The 14,710-nt window shown below is 38.8% G+C and overlaps 1 protein-coding gene across 2 annotated transcripts in view; it reads right to left on the minus strand.

The window, feature by feature from the left end:
- Nucleotides 1–321: 321 nt before the first annotated feature.
- EFHC2 (EF-hand domain containing 2) overlaps nucleotides 322–14,710 on the minus strand; it is a 59,718-nt gene continuing 45,329 nt past the window's right edge. For both annotated transcript variants that reach the window (XM_054973952.1, XM_054973953.1), the window contains exons 13-15: nucleotides 13,095–13,187; nucleotides 6,442–6,547; nucleotides 322–1,889 (exon numbers count right to left, since the gene is read on the minus strand). In XM_054973952.1, the coding sequence (XP_054829927.1) occupies nucleotides 1,794–1,889; nucleotides 6,442–6,547; nucleotides 13,095–13,187 (295 nt within the window). In that variant the 3' untranslated portion in view covers nucleotides 322–1,793. The remainder of the gene's footprint in view (nucleotides 1,890–6,441; nucleotides 6,548–13,094; nucleotides 13,188–14,710) is intronic.

Consider the following 14,710-nt stretch of genomic DNA (forward strand, 5'->3'; position numbering starts at 1 on the left):
TCTGCTTCGCTCCAGGATAAGTGAGTATTCCCCCTATCATCGTTGGGAACCAGCTAATGCGAACGTCTCTGTATTTCCTACTCTGTATTTCTTAGACCTTGTATGTTCTTTGTATGATTGTGCAAGCTAGGCTTACGCTACACTCAATACACGTGTTTGGACCTTACTCCTTGTCTGCCTCTTTTTCACTAGAGTGTCTGGGATCGGGACCTCCGTAAACATAGGTTATGATCCTCGCTTAATATTAATAGTTACAGACTGCTACAGCTAATTCCCCATTATAATAAAGAGCAGTTCTGGTAACAGTGGGAAACCCAGATACCAGGATTTTTATTATTTTTTTTGTATGAAGCATTCGATTTTGCGGCACACACACCCAGCCATACAATTTAAGATGGTACAATTTGCAGATTTTTCTGTCTCTGAGAACTAGGTCTGCAATGCATCACAATTGTATTCTAATTAGTACAGATGTGCCTTGAATAGGATGCTATTGTGGCTGCATTGCTGTAGACCTCACCTCTGCATTATCACAGTCCCACAGGTCTGGGTGTCCTACGATCAAGTAAACAAAGTTGTATGGAACTGAGTGCTAGTTAAATTAGTTGGATGAGGAGGGGACAAACTTCTGCTACCTGTGTCTTCTCAGCTTTCACCATGTGCTTGAGCATTTGTGGAAGGAGGTGGTGCTCTCTAAGTTTTAACATGGGGTTCAAATAAGTATTGCCTCTCCTGCACACACAAGAACACACACATGCATAGAATCTGGATTGGCTTACTCCTATGAGAAGACTTTACCAGCTCAATTTCTTAAAATCTGTGTGCCAGTCTGATTTGATTTCTTTACTTATTGTTTGTAATTGTGGAGTAATACTACATTCAAGAAACAGAAAAAAGAATGAAACAAATGTTTAGGGCACTGAAGAACAGAAATCATAATTCAGATTTTCATAAAATCCCACTTAATCATCTTCGCAGAAAATTCATCCCTTTGTTCTGCTATGGATGGGATTTCCTCCTGTTGCTTGTTGCATCCTTTTCTATGGCTTGATTCAATTGATTTTGTAAGGAACTTTGAAGAACATGGGTTCTTCCATTAGAATTAGATAAGCAGTCTCCCATAACTGCTCTAGTAAGTGGTGATTGTTGCGTACCAGAAAAGTGCAGTTTTCTAAACCATCAGCCTCAATGTTGTGCATGTGGAAGATGAATGGTGGCTACTCAGTAATTTTTTAATCAATCAAAGCTTCAGGGCTGCAAAAGATCCTGCACCTTTAACTGTTTGATAAAATTCCATTAAGCACATCTTTTTAAGCAAGAGCAGCGGTGATGGAAGAAGCTGTACCTGGTCAATTTCCCCCTCCTATTCAAGGTAAGGAGGCTGTTATTTGACAATTCCATTAGCACCAAGAAACTATTCAGTCAGCAAGCAGCAAAGCTTGACTTGAGGGCAAGGGCTGGAAAAATATGGCAGGGTGGGCAGAGTTCCTTGGCTAAAATAATTCCTATCTTAATGAGTATCCACAACACATACAAAACCTGAGAATAAACATGTATTTAAATTATTTCTAATTGCAATACTGCATGTCCAATACAGTCTATTGGAGTCTGCAACAGTTACAGTATATGAATTATATTTCTACAATAAAGTAAAAAATCCCTTAAATTCCCCAACAAACCTATAACTGTGATTCTTTTATTTTTTAAAAAGTAGTAATATACAGTAACTCTCCAGAGAAATTTAGTGAAGTTACAACATTGATCCACAGAAGGTGTCCTGCATGGATTAAGTGCTATTCTTCAATGCCAAAAGCATCCTGTATTAGTGGTAAGTATTTGATTTTTTTCACTGGAAGGGTTGAGGGCTGCCCACTCCATTCATCTTCATACTGAAAACAACGAAGAAGACAAAACAAGTTTAGAACTATATATAATGCACTGGAAAGTAACCAGAATGGCTCCCAACACTATGAAGCAGGCACTTGCAAACAGACTGACACTGTTATAGAATATTAAATTACATTAACATTAAATTAAGATTTTTTTAATCAAAAGATAAATGCACTGTTTAAAAGAGGGCTGGAGGTAGCATTGTTCAAGAAAACAACAATTTTTCAGGAGACCTACTCCTCACTGACCTCTAAGGATCCCCAAAGTTTCAAGACGATTGGACTCTGGGATCCAATTCTGTAGGCCCCTGAATAAGGTGCCCCCAGCCACTCCATTGTTTCCTATGGGAAAAAAGTCAAAGCTGACTCCCATTGCAGAAAAACACTGGGGCAAGGCTGCCATGACCAAAGTACACTTCCAAATGCAAGCTTGAAAGAAAGTCCAACAGAACCAAATTAAGCACAGGAAAGGGATCCCCCCAGAACCAAAGTGAAGGAAAGGGACCAACATCAGATCAGAGAATAACATCTGTTCCACCCAAACACTGTTGCAACCTAGCCCAACAGAAGCAAATTGAAGCAAGAGAATGGAAAACCCCACCCCACCCCAAACCAAAGTGAAGTAAAGTAAAGCAACATCACAGAGAATCACATCTATTCTACCCAAACCAAACTGACGTAACGGACACTGTTACAACTTAGCCCAACAGAAACAAACTGAAGCAAGGAAGTGCCTTGTGCTTGTGGCTGGGTACTGCTTAGTTCTGTTCTCTAGTGTTTCCTCACTGGCTGAACCCAGTGCCTGGTTGCTGTGGATAACACTGGTTCTGTTGGGCTAAATTGCAACTGCTTGCTTACTTCAGTTTGGTTTGAATGGAATGGGTGTGATTCTCTGATGTGATTCTCTGATCATTCCCTTGCTTCACTTTGGTTCTGGGGTAATTCCATTTCCTTGCTTCAGTTTGCTTCTGCTGGGCTAAATTGCAACACTGTCCTTGGAGTGGCTGGGGGCACCTTCTTCAAGGGCCCATAGAATTGACCCCCGGGGTTCAAACTTCCTGAAACTTAGCAACTCCTTAGAGGGCAATCAGGAGTAGGTCTCCTACAAATCTGGTGGAGTTTGCTTGAAAAATGCAACCTCCACCCCCCACCCCCCGAAAACCTCCCAGATACTTTTCCCCATACGGAATAATGGAGAGTGGGTGGGGGCACCTTCTTTGGGGGCACATAAAATTGGCCTCCAGGATCCAATATTCATAAAACTTCGGGGGGGGGGGGCTTTAGAGGACAGTCAGGAGTAGGTTCCTTCCAAATTTGGCGAAGTTAGGTTTAGAAATGACCCACCTCCCAGCCTACCAGATATCCCCCAGGGTGATTGACCAATAGAAAACAATTGCTGAGTTTTACCAATTTTTTTCTGAAAATTCGGTAAACGTTCAGGATATCTTTTTTTTATTCAAATACCCAGATTTTACCGAATCAGCCAAAATTTGGTATTTTAATACAAATTCCAAACCAAACTGCACACCCATACCACCACTGGGAGATCAATGTTATAATGTGAAGACAGAATTAACTTCTAAAACTACTTCATTACTGCACTTTCTTACAATCCTGTTGTATTAGCGGTGATCTGGTTGATGGAGGTAGAACAAGTTTAAAGTTCAGGGACATATATTGTTGTTTTGTTGGGGGGATGGTTGGCTTGAGACGAATTCAGCTAATGAAAAGTGAACTTGAATAGCACATACTTAGAGAAGCTGTTGGGACAATTTGTATCTACCAAACCATGAGGGCCAATGATGAAAACATTACTTTCTAGGTCTTGTTAGTTTAGAAAGTGGTAGGTGGATTGAAAACACTGTGGATTCAGCCAAATGAATGTGAATCAGACTGAAATTTCTGTGTCAAATATAATCATCAACCACTCCAGAAACCGTCCATGCTAAATCACTACGGGGATAAACATATCATTGATATTGTTCAGAGATCCAACAAGGGGATTCAGATTCCATTTCCTTTTTAGTTTGATGCAATTTCATCTTTCCTGATCCTTCAACTTTTCCCATTAGTACCTCTTTTCATTAAAATGAACTCATTGAGATTATCTCATGCAAAGAGAAACCATGAAAGCCAACACAGTACTTTCAGGTAAACTGAATACATGTTGCTAATTTTAATCCAGATGTAATGCACCAGTAAGTATATTAGAAATCTACTTCTTAATGTAATTTGGAACTATATCTCCCTTGATATGTAGTATTCAGATACCCAAGTACAAAAAACATGTGGTTTATGTAGATTGTGAAACAAATGTAAGAAGACTGATCTTTTCCCAACTGTCAAGTAAATTCTAGCTCTGAGTATATTTATATAAGTATAGCAAAGTTTTAAAATTCCTACAGTGCATTCCTTGTTCTCAGTCATTATTACATAAAACTTTATACTTTGATAGCAAATACTAAAAGCAGTAGATAGTATACACTCACCATGAGGGATGTGCATGTTATTTCCAAATATTTGGGTTTGGCTTGTTTGTTAATTTTGTTTTAGTTTTTTTTTTAATTATAATTTCAATTTATAAACTGCCCTACCCCTGAGTACACTCAGCTCAGGCTGGTGAACAACATAGTAATAAAAACATTCATAAATAGTAAACAATTTAAATAATCCATGAGTAAAACATTCTTAGATGGTGTTAATACTTCAGATTCTAAATTTATCACTGGCTCCCAAGAAGGTGGAAAGAGGGCAGGAAAAACAGGAGAAGAGTGAAAGAGAGGAAAAAGGAAGAAGGAGTGTCAGCAGGATGGCACCTGTTGCTGTCCTCAGCCAAAAGCCTGACTGAATGTCTCTGCCTTGCAAGCCCTGTGGAACGGCATTAAATCACACAAGGCATGGATGTTAATTGGCAGAGAGTTCCACCAGGTGGAGCCAGGGCAGAAAAAGTCCTAGGTCTGGTTGAGGACAATTGGACTTCTTTGGGGCTGGAAGTCACCAGGAGATTGTTCTCTGCAGAGCAAAACGCTCTTCAGGGAACATACCAAAGGAGACAGTCCCGAAGATTTGCTCAAGGCCTTAAAGGTCAATACCAAGACCGTGAACCTGATTTGGTACTTCACCAGAAGCCAGTGAAGTGCAGCTGACGTAGCACTGTAAATATAGTTATGTCATATATTCAGGGCCATTACTGGATGCAGATGACTTTTACAATGGTTTCAAGGAAAAAGGATTCCTATCAGTAACTATCTTTGTCTCCCACATGCACAATCTTCACCTAAGGGATCTTCTCTCTCAAATTTCAGGCAGAACACGGGGGAAAGGATTCCTATTCACAATATATTTCTGATATAATGTCCCTCCAGCATCCAAATGGAGTGTAATTCTCAGATATTCACCCACGAGAAGTGCAGGAAGGCAATGGCTTTGCTCCCATTTCTCTGACTTCTCTGTTCTTGTGGTGATAATGATACCCTTCCTTCCTTTAAATGTGAATGGTCAGACTTGTGTGCAATTGTGGTGGGTGCAAAAGATTCTATAACAGAGATCTGCTCCCCTTTTCAGGTCCATTCAGCATTCAGTCCCGCAGCAGGACAAAAACGGCTCCCCCGGGACTATTTCTAGTTGGGAAAATGGCCAGTGTGGGAAGAGGAGGCTGAAACCCCTCCTCCCCCAGTACAGTAGTGCTTGGAGAATTAAGTTCTATCAGCTGCTGGGTGGTTGTGGAGAAAGCAAGTCAGGGTGGTGGGACCTCCCCCCAACTCACAGCCAGATATATTTTGTAGTTTGGCCCTCACCTCACCTTGGCCGTGTGTGTGTGAATATATGTGTGGTGGTTGTTGTTTTTAACTTCCAGGAGGATAGGGGACTCAGTACTCTGATGGGTTTAGCTATGTTTAATTCCAGTTTTAGAGCTAGTAAGAGGGGCAAAAATTTTAAATGGCCTGGACAGGGGTTTTCAGCAGAGAAGTAGTGGATGAAGGTAGGGTTAAGCACCTCTTCCCCACTACTAAGTCCATCTGAAAATGCCCCCTGCTCACATTTGCCATACAAGGAAAAGAAGGGTTGGAAACCCTGTACTTTCCTTGGCTCCTCTTATGTTATTCAGAGTTCACACAACAGCTATGTATATTTTTTTAAGGATATACACCTATCTGTCTTTCAATCACAGCTTTCCAAGTTTTCAAGGTAAGTACCATCCCTGCATCTATCATCCATCACCCTATATTGTACAGATTATTTGGGCCACACAACATACTCAGTATTTCCAGTGGGACTTGATAGTACCAGGTTCGTAATTCTTATGATTGCAGAAGTAAAACCGTTTATTCCTTTACGGCTTGCATCTGAATAAGTATTTTTTTTAAGTTTGATTTTTGATGGAACAGAGGTCACGGGGTGTGTGGGGGCAGGTAGTTATGAATTTCCTGCATTGTGCAGGGGGTTGGACTAGATGACCCTGGAGGTACCTTCGAACTCTATGATGCTATATGAACTTCAATTGTTGTTTAAAATTCCTGGATCTTTTGATCAGAAATGTTTTTTTATTTACCTGTAGAGGAAGTAAGATGGTCTGGAAAGTTGGAATTGGATGTTCTCTCCAGTTTAGTCCATCAATTAATTTCTTATAATTTACCTTTTCCTTGCAATCTTCAAACCTAAAATAAGATTGGATAATGCAGATACTCAGTAAATAGTATACTCTATTATTTTACTCAAGACAACAATGAATATCCTTTTTACATAACGTAAAACCTTAAGAGTTACATGCACACAAGTAAATGAAAGGGGAAGAAACCCTCTTTTTCCTGCATTTTATGTAATAGTTTTGATTCTGCTGAAAATATCCACTTACAGTGAAGCATGACTTCCTTGCCTGCCCCCTCCCACTGCAACCCAGAATGCACCCTGAAATGATGCTCCTGGAGAACAGGAGACCCTGAGAAAAAACATAAAGAGTGAATAAGAGGTCTCTGTGCAAGAGGAGAATGGACAACAAATCACACACACCCCTTCCATTAATGGAAATCCTCCATGGGATCTCACCCAGTATCTTGATGTATAAATCTTAACTGTATGATCATTACTATCATAATATTATTATAACATTTTGTTATTATTATTATACTATATTTGTGCTTTTAACTTATGATATAGTGGTTTTCTTTTTTACATGAAAAGTGCCTTATCACTTTTGGTCTACCAAATGAAAATCTTTAGGAGAACCTTGTTCTAGCATATCTACAACAGAAGAATTAATACATGCAATCAAATTAAAACAAATAAAGCTGGTTTAATGCAATCCATTTAGTTTGATTTTGCACTAGATATTTAAAAATATGCTTGGACTATGCCTTGAACCATATCTGGAAATCAGCTCACAGATAAGCCATCCCCAAAATTAATGTTACTCTTGTTTTAATGTTCCTTTTCTCTTTCAAACAGATGATCAACCTTCCTCCTTTGTCAGGCCATGCATATAGAGGATGAATGCTAGAGGTTCAGTTTTTCCAGCCTATTCCAGCTCACTTTCCCCCCAAAACATCTCAAATACATAACACAGCAGCTTAATTCAGACTCAATGTGAGACCACGGTTGGTTTATCTTGATGACTATGACAAACCAGGATTCAGCTCACAAACATTCACGTTCTAGTTTACCCTGTCTAGTATTGGTTTCATTTCTGTTTCCATGAGAGGGAACCTTCAGACAACAAGCTAGAATTAAACCAGGATGACTAATTCAGACATTGTAGATGTCATATGAAACCATAGTAAAGACTATGTTTAAGACTAGGGTTGCCATGCCTCCTATTATGGCAGGATACTTCCCCGCCAGCAATCTTCTCTTCTTGCCACAGCTCAAAGAAGTGGTGGGAGAAAAGTTAACAAAAAAATCAAGGTTGGGATGATGTTTTGATGTCACTTCTAGGGAAAACAAAGAAGTTATGTCTCTAGGAATCGTCAAAAATGCTAGTTTTACCATAGAGTTTCTGGAGATTCCTAAAGTAGTGTGATGGCTCTTCTGGGTTTTTCCCAGAAGTGATGTCACACCATCATCAATGGCACTTCCCATGTCCCTATCCTCCGGACTCCCTCTTGTTGCCAGACCATGCCTGGCACCCCTATTAATAAACCAATTTCAAACTCTGACTTCAACTTCTGGCTTTATAAATCCTCTCACCATCATTAGTAGAGTGTCCTTCATTCAGACAATCACACTAACCATAGTTAGTTTAATTAAGCCATGGTTTCATATGATGTCTGGACTGAATCTCTGCCCTAACTTTATACATTAAAAATTAAAAGTTAAAACTTTAAGTCTAAAGCAAAAGGGTGAAACTATTAAAAATAAAAGTTAAATGACTCTTGAGGGATTAACTTGTGGGAACATTCACAATGTACACGGAATAAACAGTGTAGAAAATGCAATCAGAAATTCAGTGGAAAGCACAGACTAGCAACAGGGGTTCCTCACATTTGCTTTCTCTTCTTCTTCCTCTCTAGTTTCCTTGATGTTCTTAACTGATCTGCTGTTGGCAGAGGAGCCTTGGCCCCTCCAGCTGCCATTAGTAGGGGAAAGACTTGGTACAGAGATGGTCCCCTAACAGTTCACTTTACATGCTGAATTCTGAGAAGAGCATCCTAACTGAAAATTAAATCCCTCCATCATGGATGATCCACCATGGGCTTTTAGTTGAGTGGTCTAAGAGCCTTTTGCCAGAAAGGGACAAGCAGAAATTACTGCTAATGAAGTATGAGTTTCCGTGTACTTAAGGGAAAGAGAAATATTAAACCTGTATGTTTGAAAAAGTGATATTAAAAATCCAACAAAACCAAGTAGAAGAAAATTATGGTAGTGAGCCCTGAGCCAAATCAAAGCAGTACTAGCTATGTTCCTGCTTTTGCTTGCTGATGGGGAATCTGGACAATTGCCACAAATATGTTTAACATTATTAAAATTATTCTTCTGGTTTGGGACAAGCAATCACTTATCACATACAAATTACTGAACCAATAAATTCTCATGTTTTTAGAGATTATACCCCAAATCCTAGACAATAATTATTCCCAAATCCTTTATGTTTAAATAGCAAACACACCCTATAAAAGTCAACTCGCATGAAACCTGATTTGTAGATGGATTGTAGGATAAAAAGAATTCTTTCACTAACTCTATAGCTCTTGAACATCTTTTTTTCAAAACAACCACTAGCTTTCATCATATAAGAATCTTCAGCAACACTAGATTGCTACATTATTTAACATCCTGTAATTTTATTAACAGGCTTTACCATTCCGTGCTCAAAATATAATATTGATATTTGGCTGGTTCTAAAAAGATCAGAGACGAATATTAGAACAACAGTTTAACCTTCATGGTTAGGGAAGGAAACCTGGCAATGTGTGTGCAGCGTCTGGTGAAAATGTCAGGATTCAGAAATGGGTACCTTTTAAGAAAAGATGATGATGGCACAAAGAACTGGAAAATTCCTTGTCCTTCTCCAGTGTCTAAAATTCCTAGGCCTCTATCCCACTTCCTCTAATTCTGACCCTTCTCGCTGTACATTTCCTAGTTATTGGCCCCAAATCCTAATTATTGGACTCTAGCTTCATTGCATTAAAAATTGCTCATATAAAATGTTAGTCACAGGCCTTTGTATGGGATGGTTTTTTGCGGGATGCTCAGCACATACAGGCCTAATTATTTCTCATCTCTTCTGATGATGCAATAGAGAACAAATACTGCCATGTCATATTTGTCTTCATAACAGCCCTACATTCTTTTTCAGTCGGATTCCGCTGCCGTCAGATGGTCAGTGGGTGAGAATAAAGCAGACATCAGAGGCATCTACAAGCCCTCAAAGACCAGCATGGAGAAGCACAGGGGAGGATTCTCTCATTCCTCTCCAACTCCAGTTCCTCTCCCAGTAATGATTAGAGAGAAATGTTCCAGATTTAAAACACCCATCAAGCTGATTGTACATTTGGGAGAGACAGGGAAACATTAGGCTATCACTTTTGGATGAACAAAGTTTACAGGTCAGAGAAACTTTTTTTTTAGTGTGCACAACATTGTTTAACAGGAATGGTTTTCAGGAAGATTATAAGGAGGATAATATGGGTGTCAACCCTCTGAGACTCACAGCACTGAGGCAGGAAGGGTCTACCTCTTGCTCCTCTCATTCTACTTTCTCTTTAAAAAAAAAAAAGACTACTGGCTGCTTTGCCAATATCCATCTGTATACTTTTTCACTATTCCTGTAAAAATTCAGGTTGTGTGTTGATGTATTGAAAAAACATCACATATGCACCCACCTCAGTAAAACTAGTATTATATAACTCAGGAAATAACCAGGAACGCATTCCAGTTTCCAGTTTTTTGGATCAAGTTTTTAGAGAATGTGCCAAAAAGTATGGTATAGTATTGTGGGAAACTGTTAAAGCTCTTATGATGCCTCAAGTCATCTTAATTACAATCCAATTGCCATGGCAAATTTGATTAATATCAGTATTTTAGATAAGTAATGCATTCCTTTGGTCCATTTTGTACTTCACAACAAATTATGCTATAGCATGTTTAAGATTAACATTATACTTCTAAACATTCTGGGTTTCAGTTCAGATAATGCTGATTTCAATAGGCAACAATCATATAACTGATACAATAAAGACTATCTAAAACTCACCTTTGTGAAATACCTTTAAAACCAGGCTATAATGCAATAGATTCATATTGATATTTTACAGTTTATGAATATAAAAGATCATCTCCTAAATGCTTAATACTTTTTTCTCTGCTGATATGGCATAATTCTCTGGTTGCATTTATTTAATTAACTGTTTTACAGAAATGGGGAGACAATTCTTCATTTCACTCTTGGATTCTGGCTGTCCCAAAACACCTTTCGACAGTTCAGATTAGCGGGAGTTCTAAAAATGAATTATTTTACTCCCTTTGTCAAATGCTCATGACCAGGTGTCAGAAATGATGAATGTGCAGCAAATTGCAAAGGCTGTCCATCTGCCTACCGCAGGGAACTCCCTGAAATGTTTGTGCTTTATGCATTTCTAAAAAACAGTGCCCTGTGCTCATTAAGGTGCTTTTAAAATAAGGTAAATATTAAGTATTATCTGTTGATCTCCTCTGATCAGATGTAAAAAAATCTTTTCACTGGGTGCCCTTACATAGAGGCTGCACTCACAAGTTCTATTGCTACTGTAAAGAAGCCAATCCCCAAATGCAATTCGGCAAAAATGCTTTCTACAAACTCAGTCTAGCCTGTAAGATGGTCCCATACTTTGACACAGCCAATCTGGCCACTTGGATCCATGCCATGGTAACATTGAGACTTGACTACTGTAGTGCACTGTACATGGGTCTCCTTTCTAAGTTAACTTGGAGACTCCAACTGGTGCAGAACCCTGCAGCTCTATTATTATTGGGAACTAGAAGCGTGTATATTATTTCCATTCTGTAGTCACTCCATTGGCTACCTATCAGTTACTGGGCCCAATTCAAGGTATTGGCTATCACATACAAAGCTCTTCACAGCCTTAGTCTGGCATATCTATAGGGCTGCCTCTCTCCCTATGTTCTACCACAGCAGCTTTACTCATCTGAACACGGTCTTCTGCAGCTGCCACCCTACACATGAGAAAATCAACAGCTGCCTGTACATGTGCATTCTCTGTGGAGGTCCCCACTTTATGGAATAGCCTACCTGAAGAGGTCAGGAAGGCACCCGGTCCCTGGTTTTCCTCAAACTATGCAAAAGTAGGAGGGCTGAACTGTAAGGAAGTGGTCTCAAAGAGATGCATTAGTAAAGGGATAGGGACTATATATAGTCTTTATTACTATGTCCTGTCTGTTGCTGTAAGTATAATCCTACTGGTAGTTTCTGTGTTGTTTAATATGTCAGTCTTATCATTGCTTATGTTCTGTTTCAGCATTTCTTCAGTCCTGTATTGTATTTTTGCTTGTTTTACATCTTTCCAAATTTGCATTTATACACCCTATTACCCTGTATATTGAAATGTCTCTGAATGACTCTGTGTAATGCTCCTTGAATCTCAGTAAGAAAGTAGGATTATAAGTACCATAAATAAATAAAATAAATTCAGCACACGTTAACTTTTTTCCAAAGTATCATCAGTTTTCCTGCTGTAAATATTAGCGTTATAACTTATTATATTCCTAAAGTAGCATAGGTTTTAAAGAGATCCGTTTCTAGTTCTGTAATCTGTGCATTCTACATAGAAATATTTTTACTGAGTCACTACTGACACAGCTGTCTTGACAGTGCATTTTCTAAGTGTCTATGTTTCAGTTCCTCTAATGTATTCAGTAGTACCACTTCTGTACTAAATAAGTGTGCAGTATATACATACAATCCACACCATTATCAATAAAAAGTTAAGAAAGGTTACACTAAGTCTACATGTAATTTTTATTTACTTATTTATTCATATGTTGTTTATAGTCCATCTTTCTCACTGAAACTCATGGCGGATTATTCAGTGTAAATCAAGACGATCAATAGCTGAGACATTCTATACACAATACAATAGGCTATGGATTGTAGAAATCTGAAAACAAGCATAATTCCAAATACAGGCTTGAAACACTGCTGAAACAAACATAAGTAATTTGACATGAACATACTAAATGCCATGGAAACTCTCAATAGCATATCTATACCAATAGATAGTAGATAGTAGTCTACAGTCCCTGTCCCTTTACCAAAGCATCTCTTTGAGCCATTTCTTACAACAAAGCCCTATTATCTGAGTGAAAAAGCCTTCCTGAATAATTCAAATGAATGAAGAGAAAGCTACTATAATGTGAACATATGAAGGGATTAACAGAAAGCATCAAGATTCCTTTCAGCTTTCTACTTAAATAGCTTATGCTAAAAGCAGATAGTAGATTTTTGGAAAATTAAAAGCAGGTTGAAGGGATGCACTCATCCCACTTTCATTTTGAGTAAACAGGCCCTACAAGCTTCTGCATTGTCTCAAAAACCTTCAAAACTTGTTTGATGAGAGGTGACAGCACAGACAGGGATGCTGGGTACACATTATCAAAACATTATCTACTGTCTCAAAAATGTCTGCCAGTCTCCAGTATAACTGACTTATCATCACACCTCAGACAAGCTGCATTACAACTATTTATGCAATGTTCCTGAGGAATCAGACTTACGCAGTCAGTAGTGCTCGCAGGAGATCATCTGCTATGGGCAGCCTGAAGGACTTGCAAATAGTCCTGCACTTGTTACTGGGCAGCAGTCCATACCTTTACAAAGAGAAATAATACTTTTCAGTCCTAAACCCAATCAAGTACTGAATGGCAGATTTTATCATATTCCATACTCAGATCGCCTTTGTTCTTGTGGTCAGGGTAAAATTGACACTTGTCTCATAAAATATTGGAATGTCCTCTTTTTACTGTTTTTAGGAATCATTCTCTGATTAATAATTCTCAGGGAGAGATTCTTCCCTATCTGATGCTAGATAGTGATCCAAATATAACCCTGTTGGTTGCTAAATTTCTGTGTAGCATATTTTCCTTTAGAATATCTAAAGTTTAGATATTAATTTTTTATTCTATTATTGCTCAAGATCATTTGATCATAGGAGCTCTAGAAAGGAAAGGAATATTTTTCAGGAGCATATGCTTCTTACAAATCTTTTCACAAGTATTTACTTCTTTTTAATGCACATTTAATAGCCCTTTAAAAGATGATTCTCATATTTTCATATTTCAAGAAAAAAATTCTGCAAACCTTGCCATTAATGACTCCTTGAGGATAACTTTGGCTACATTCAGACAGTACTTTAAGCTGACATTAAATTGGCAGGTGCACAAACCTGGCTTGTTGCTAGGCTTGAGTGTGTGCCTCCTTTCATCCCCATTCCTTCTCTCACAGAGAGTCAGAATTAGAAACTGATTCTGGTCACCTATAATATACAGATGTGGGGGTGCACAGGTTAACTGGAGTTAGTCACCCCTCCAAAGGATTCTAAGAGAACTCTGGCTAACTCAGGAAACTTACATGACCACACTCACACATCACAGGTAACCAAAGTTAGTTCCCAACTGGGATATAAGTACAAGAAAAGAAGGGGAAGAGCAAGGCATGTGAGCCAGGAATGAGCCAGGTTAATACATATACTAGTTTTAATGTTGGCTAAAAAATGATGGCTAAAAAGGATGTCTGAGTATAGCTTTTGAATACAGAAAAAGCCAGAGCCTGTGGACAGCAATGTTCCTCCCTTTTAGCCCCCAGCCAATGTGTTCATCTCCCTGCTCTTGGAAGAAGCCCTTTCAGGTGCTGCATAAGAGGTGAGAAACTAGTTCTCCCCTTCTTGTCTCCCCACCCCTACGCCATCCTGAATGAACATGTCAGGCAGGGGAAGGAAAAAGAAATCTCCGGCGCAGGTTGGGTCTGCCTGCCCCACTTCCCACAAACAAACCTCTCCTCAAGGACTCTGCCTCCAGGATGTTTAGAGCTGGTGAAAGAGAAATATTAATCTATCTTCTCTTCTAAATCTAGAGTTTTGAGCTGACTGAGTTGTTTTGGTCTATAAATTTTTAACAGTATCAAAATGTTTTACTCATAATGAGATCCAAACAGTATGATAGAATACGGTAAAGAACAAGTATGTCCAGTAAGGAAGAGAGCCAGAAAAACAACAGTACTCCATTATGTTGCTAAAGTGGCCTGGCAGACCAAAAACATTTTTATTTTTATTTCTTTTACTTCATTTATTCCCTACCTTTCTCCCCAGTGGAGACCCAAGGTGGCTTACATAATT

This window comes from Eublepharis macularius, chromosome 3 (assembly GCF_028583425.1).
Source record: "Eublepharis macularius isolate TG4126 chromosome 3, MPM_Emac_v1.0, whole genome shotgun sequence".
NCBI classification, from domain to species: domain Eukaryota; kingdom Metazoa; phylum Chordata; class Lepidosauria; order Squamata; family Eublepharidae; genus Eublepharis; species Eublepharis macularius.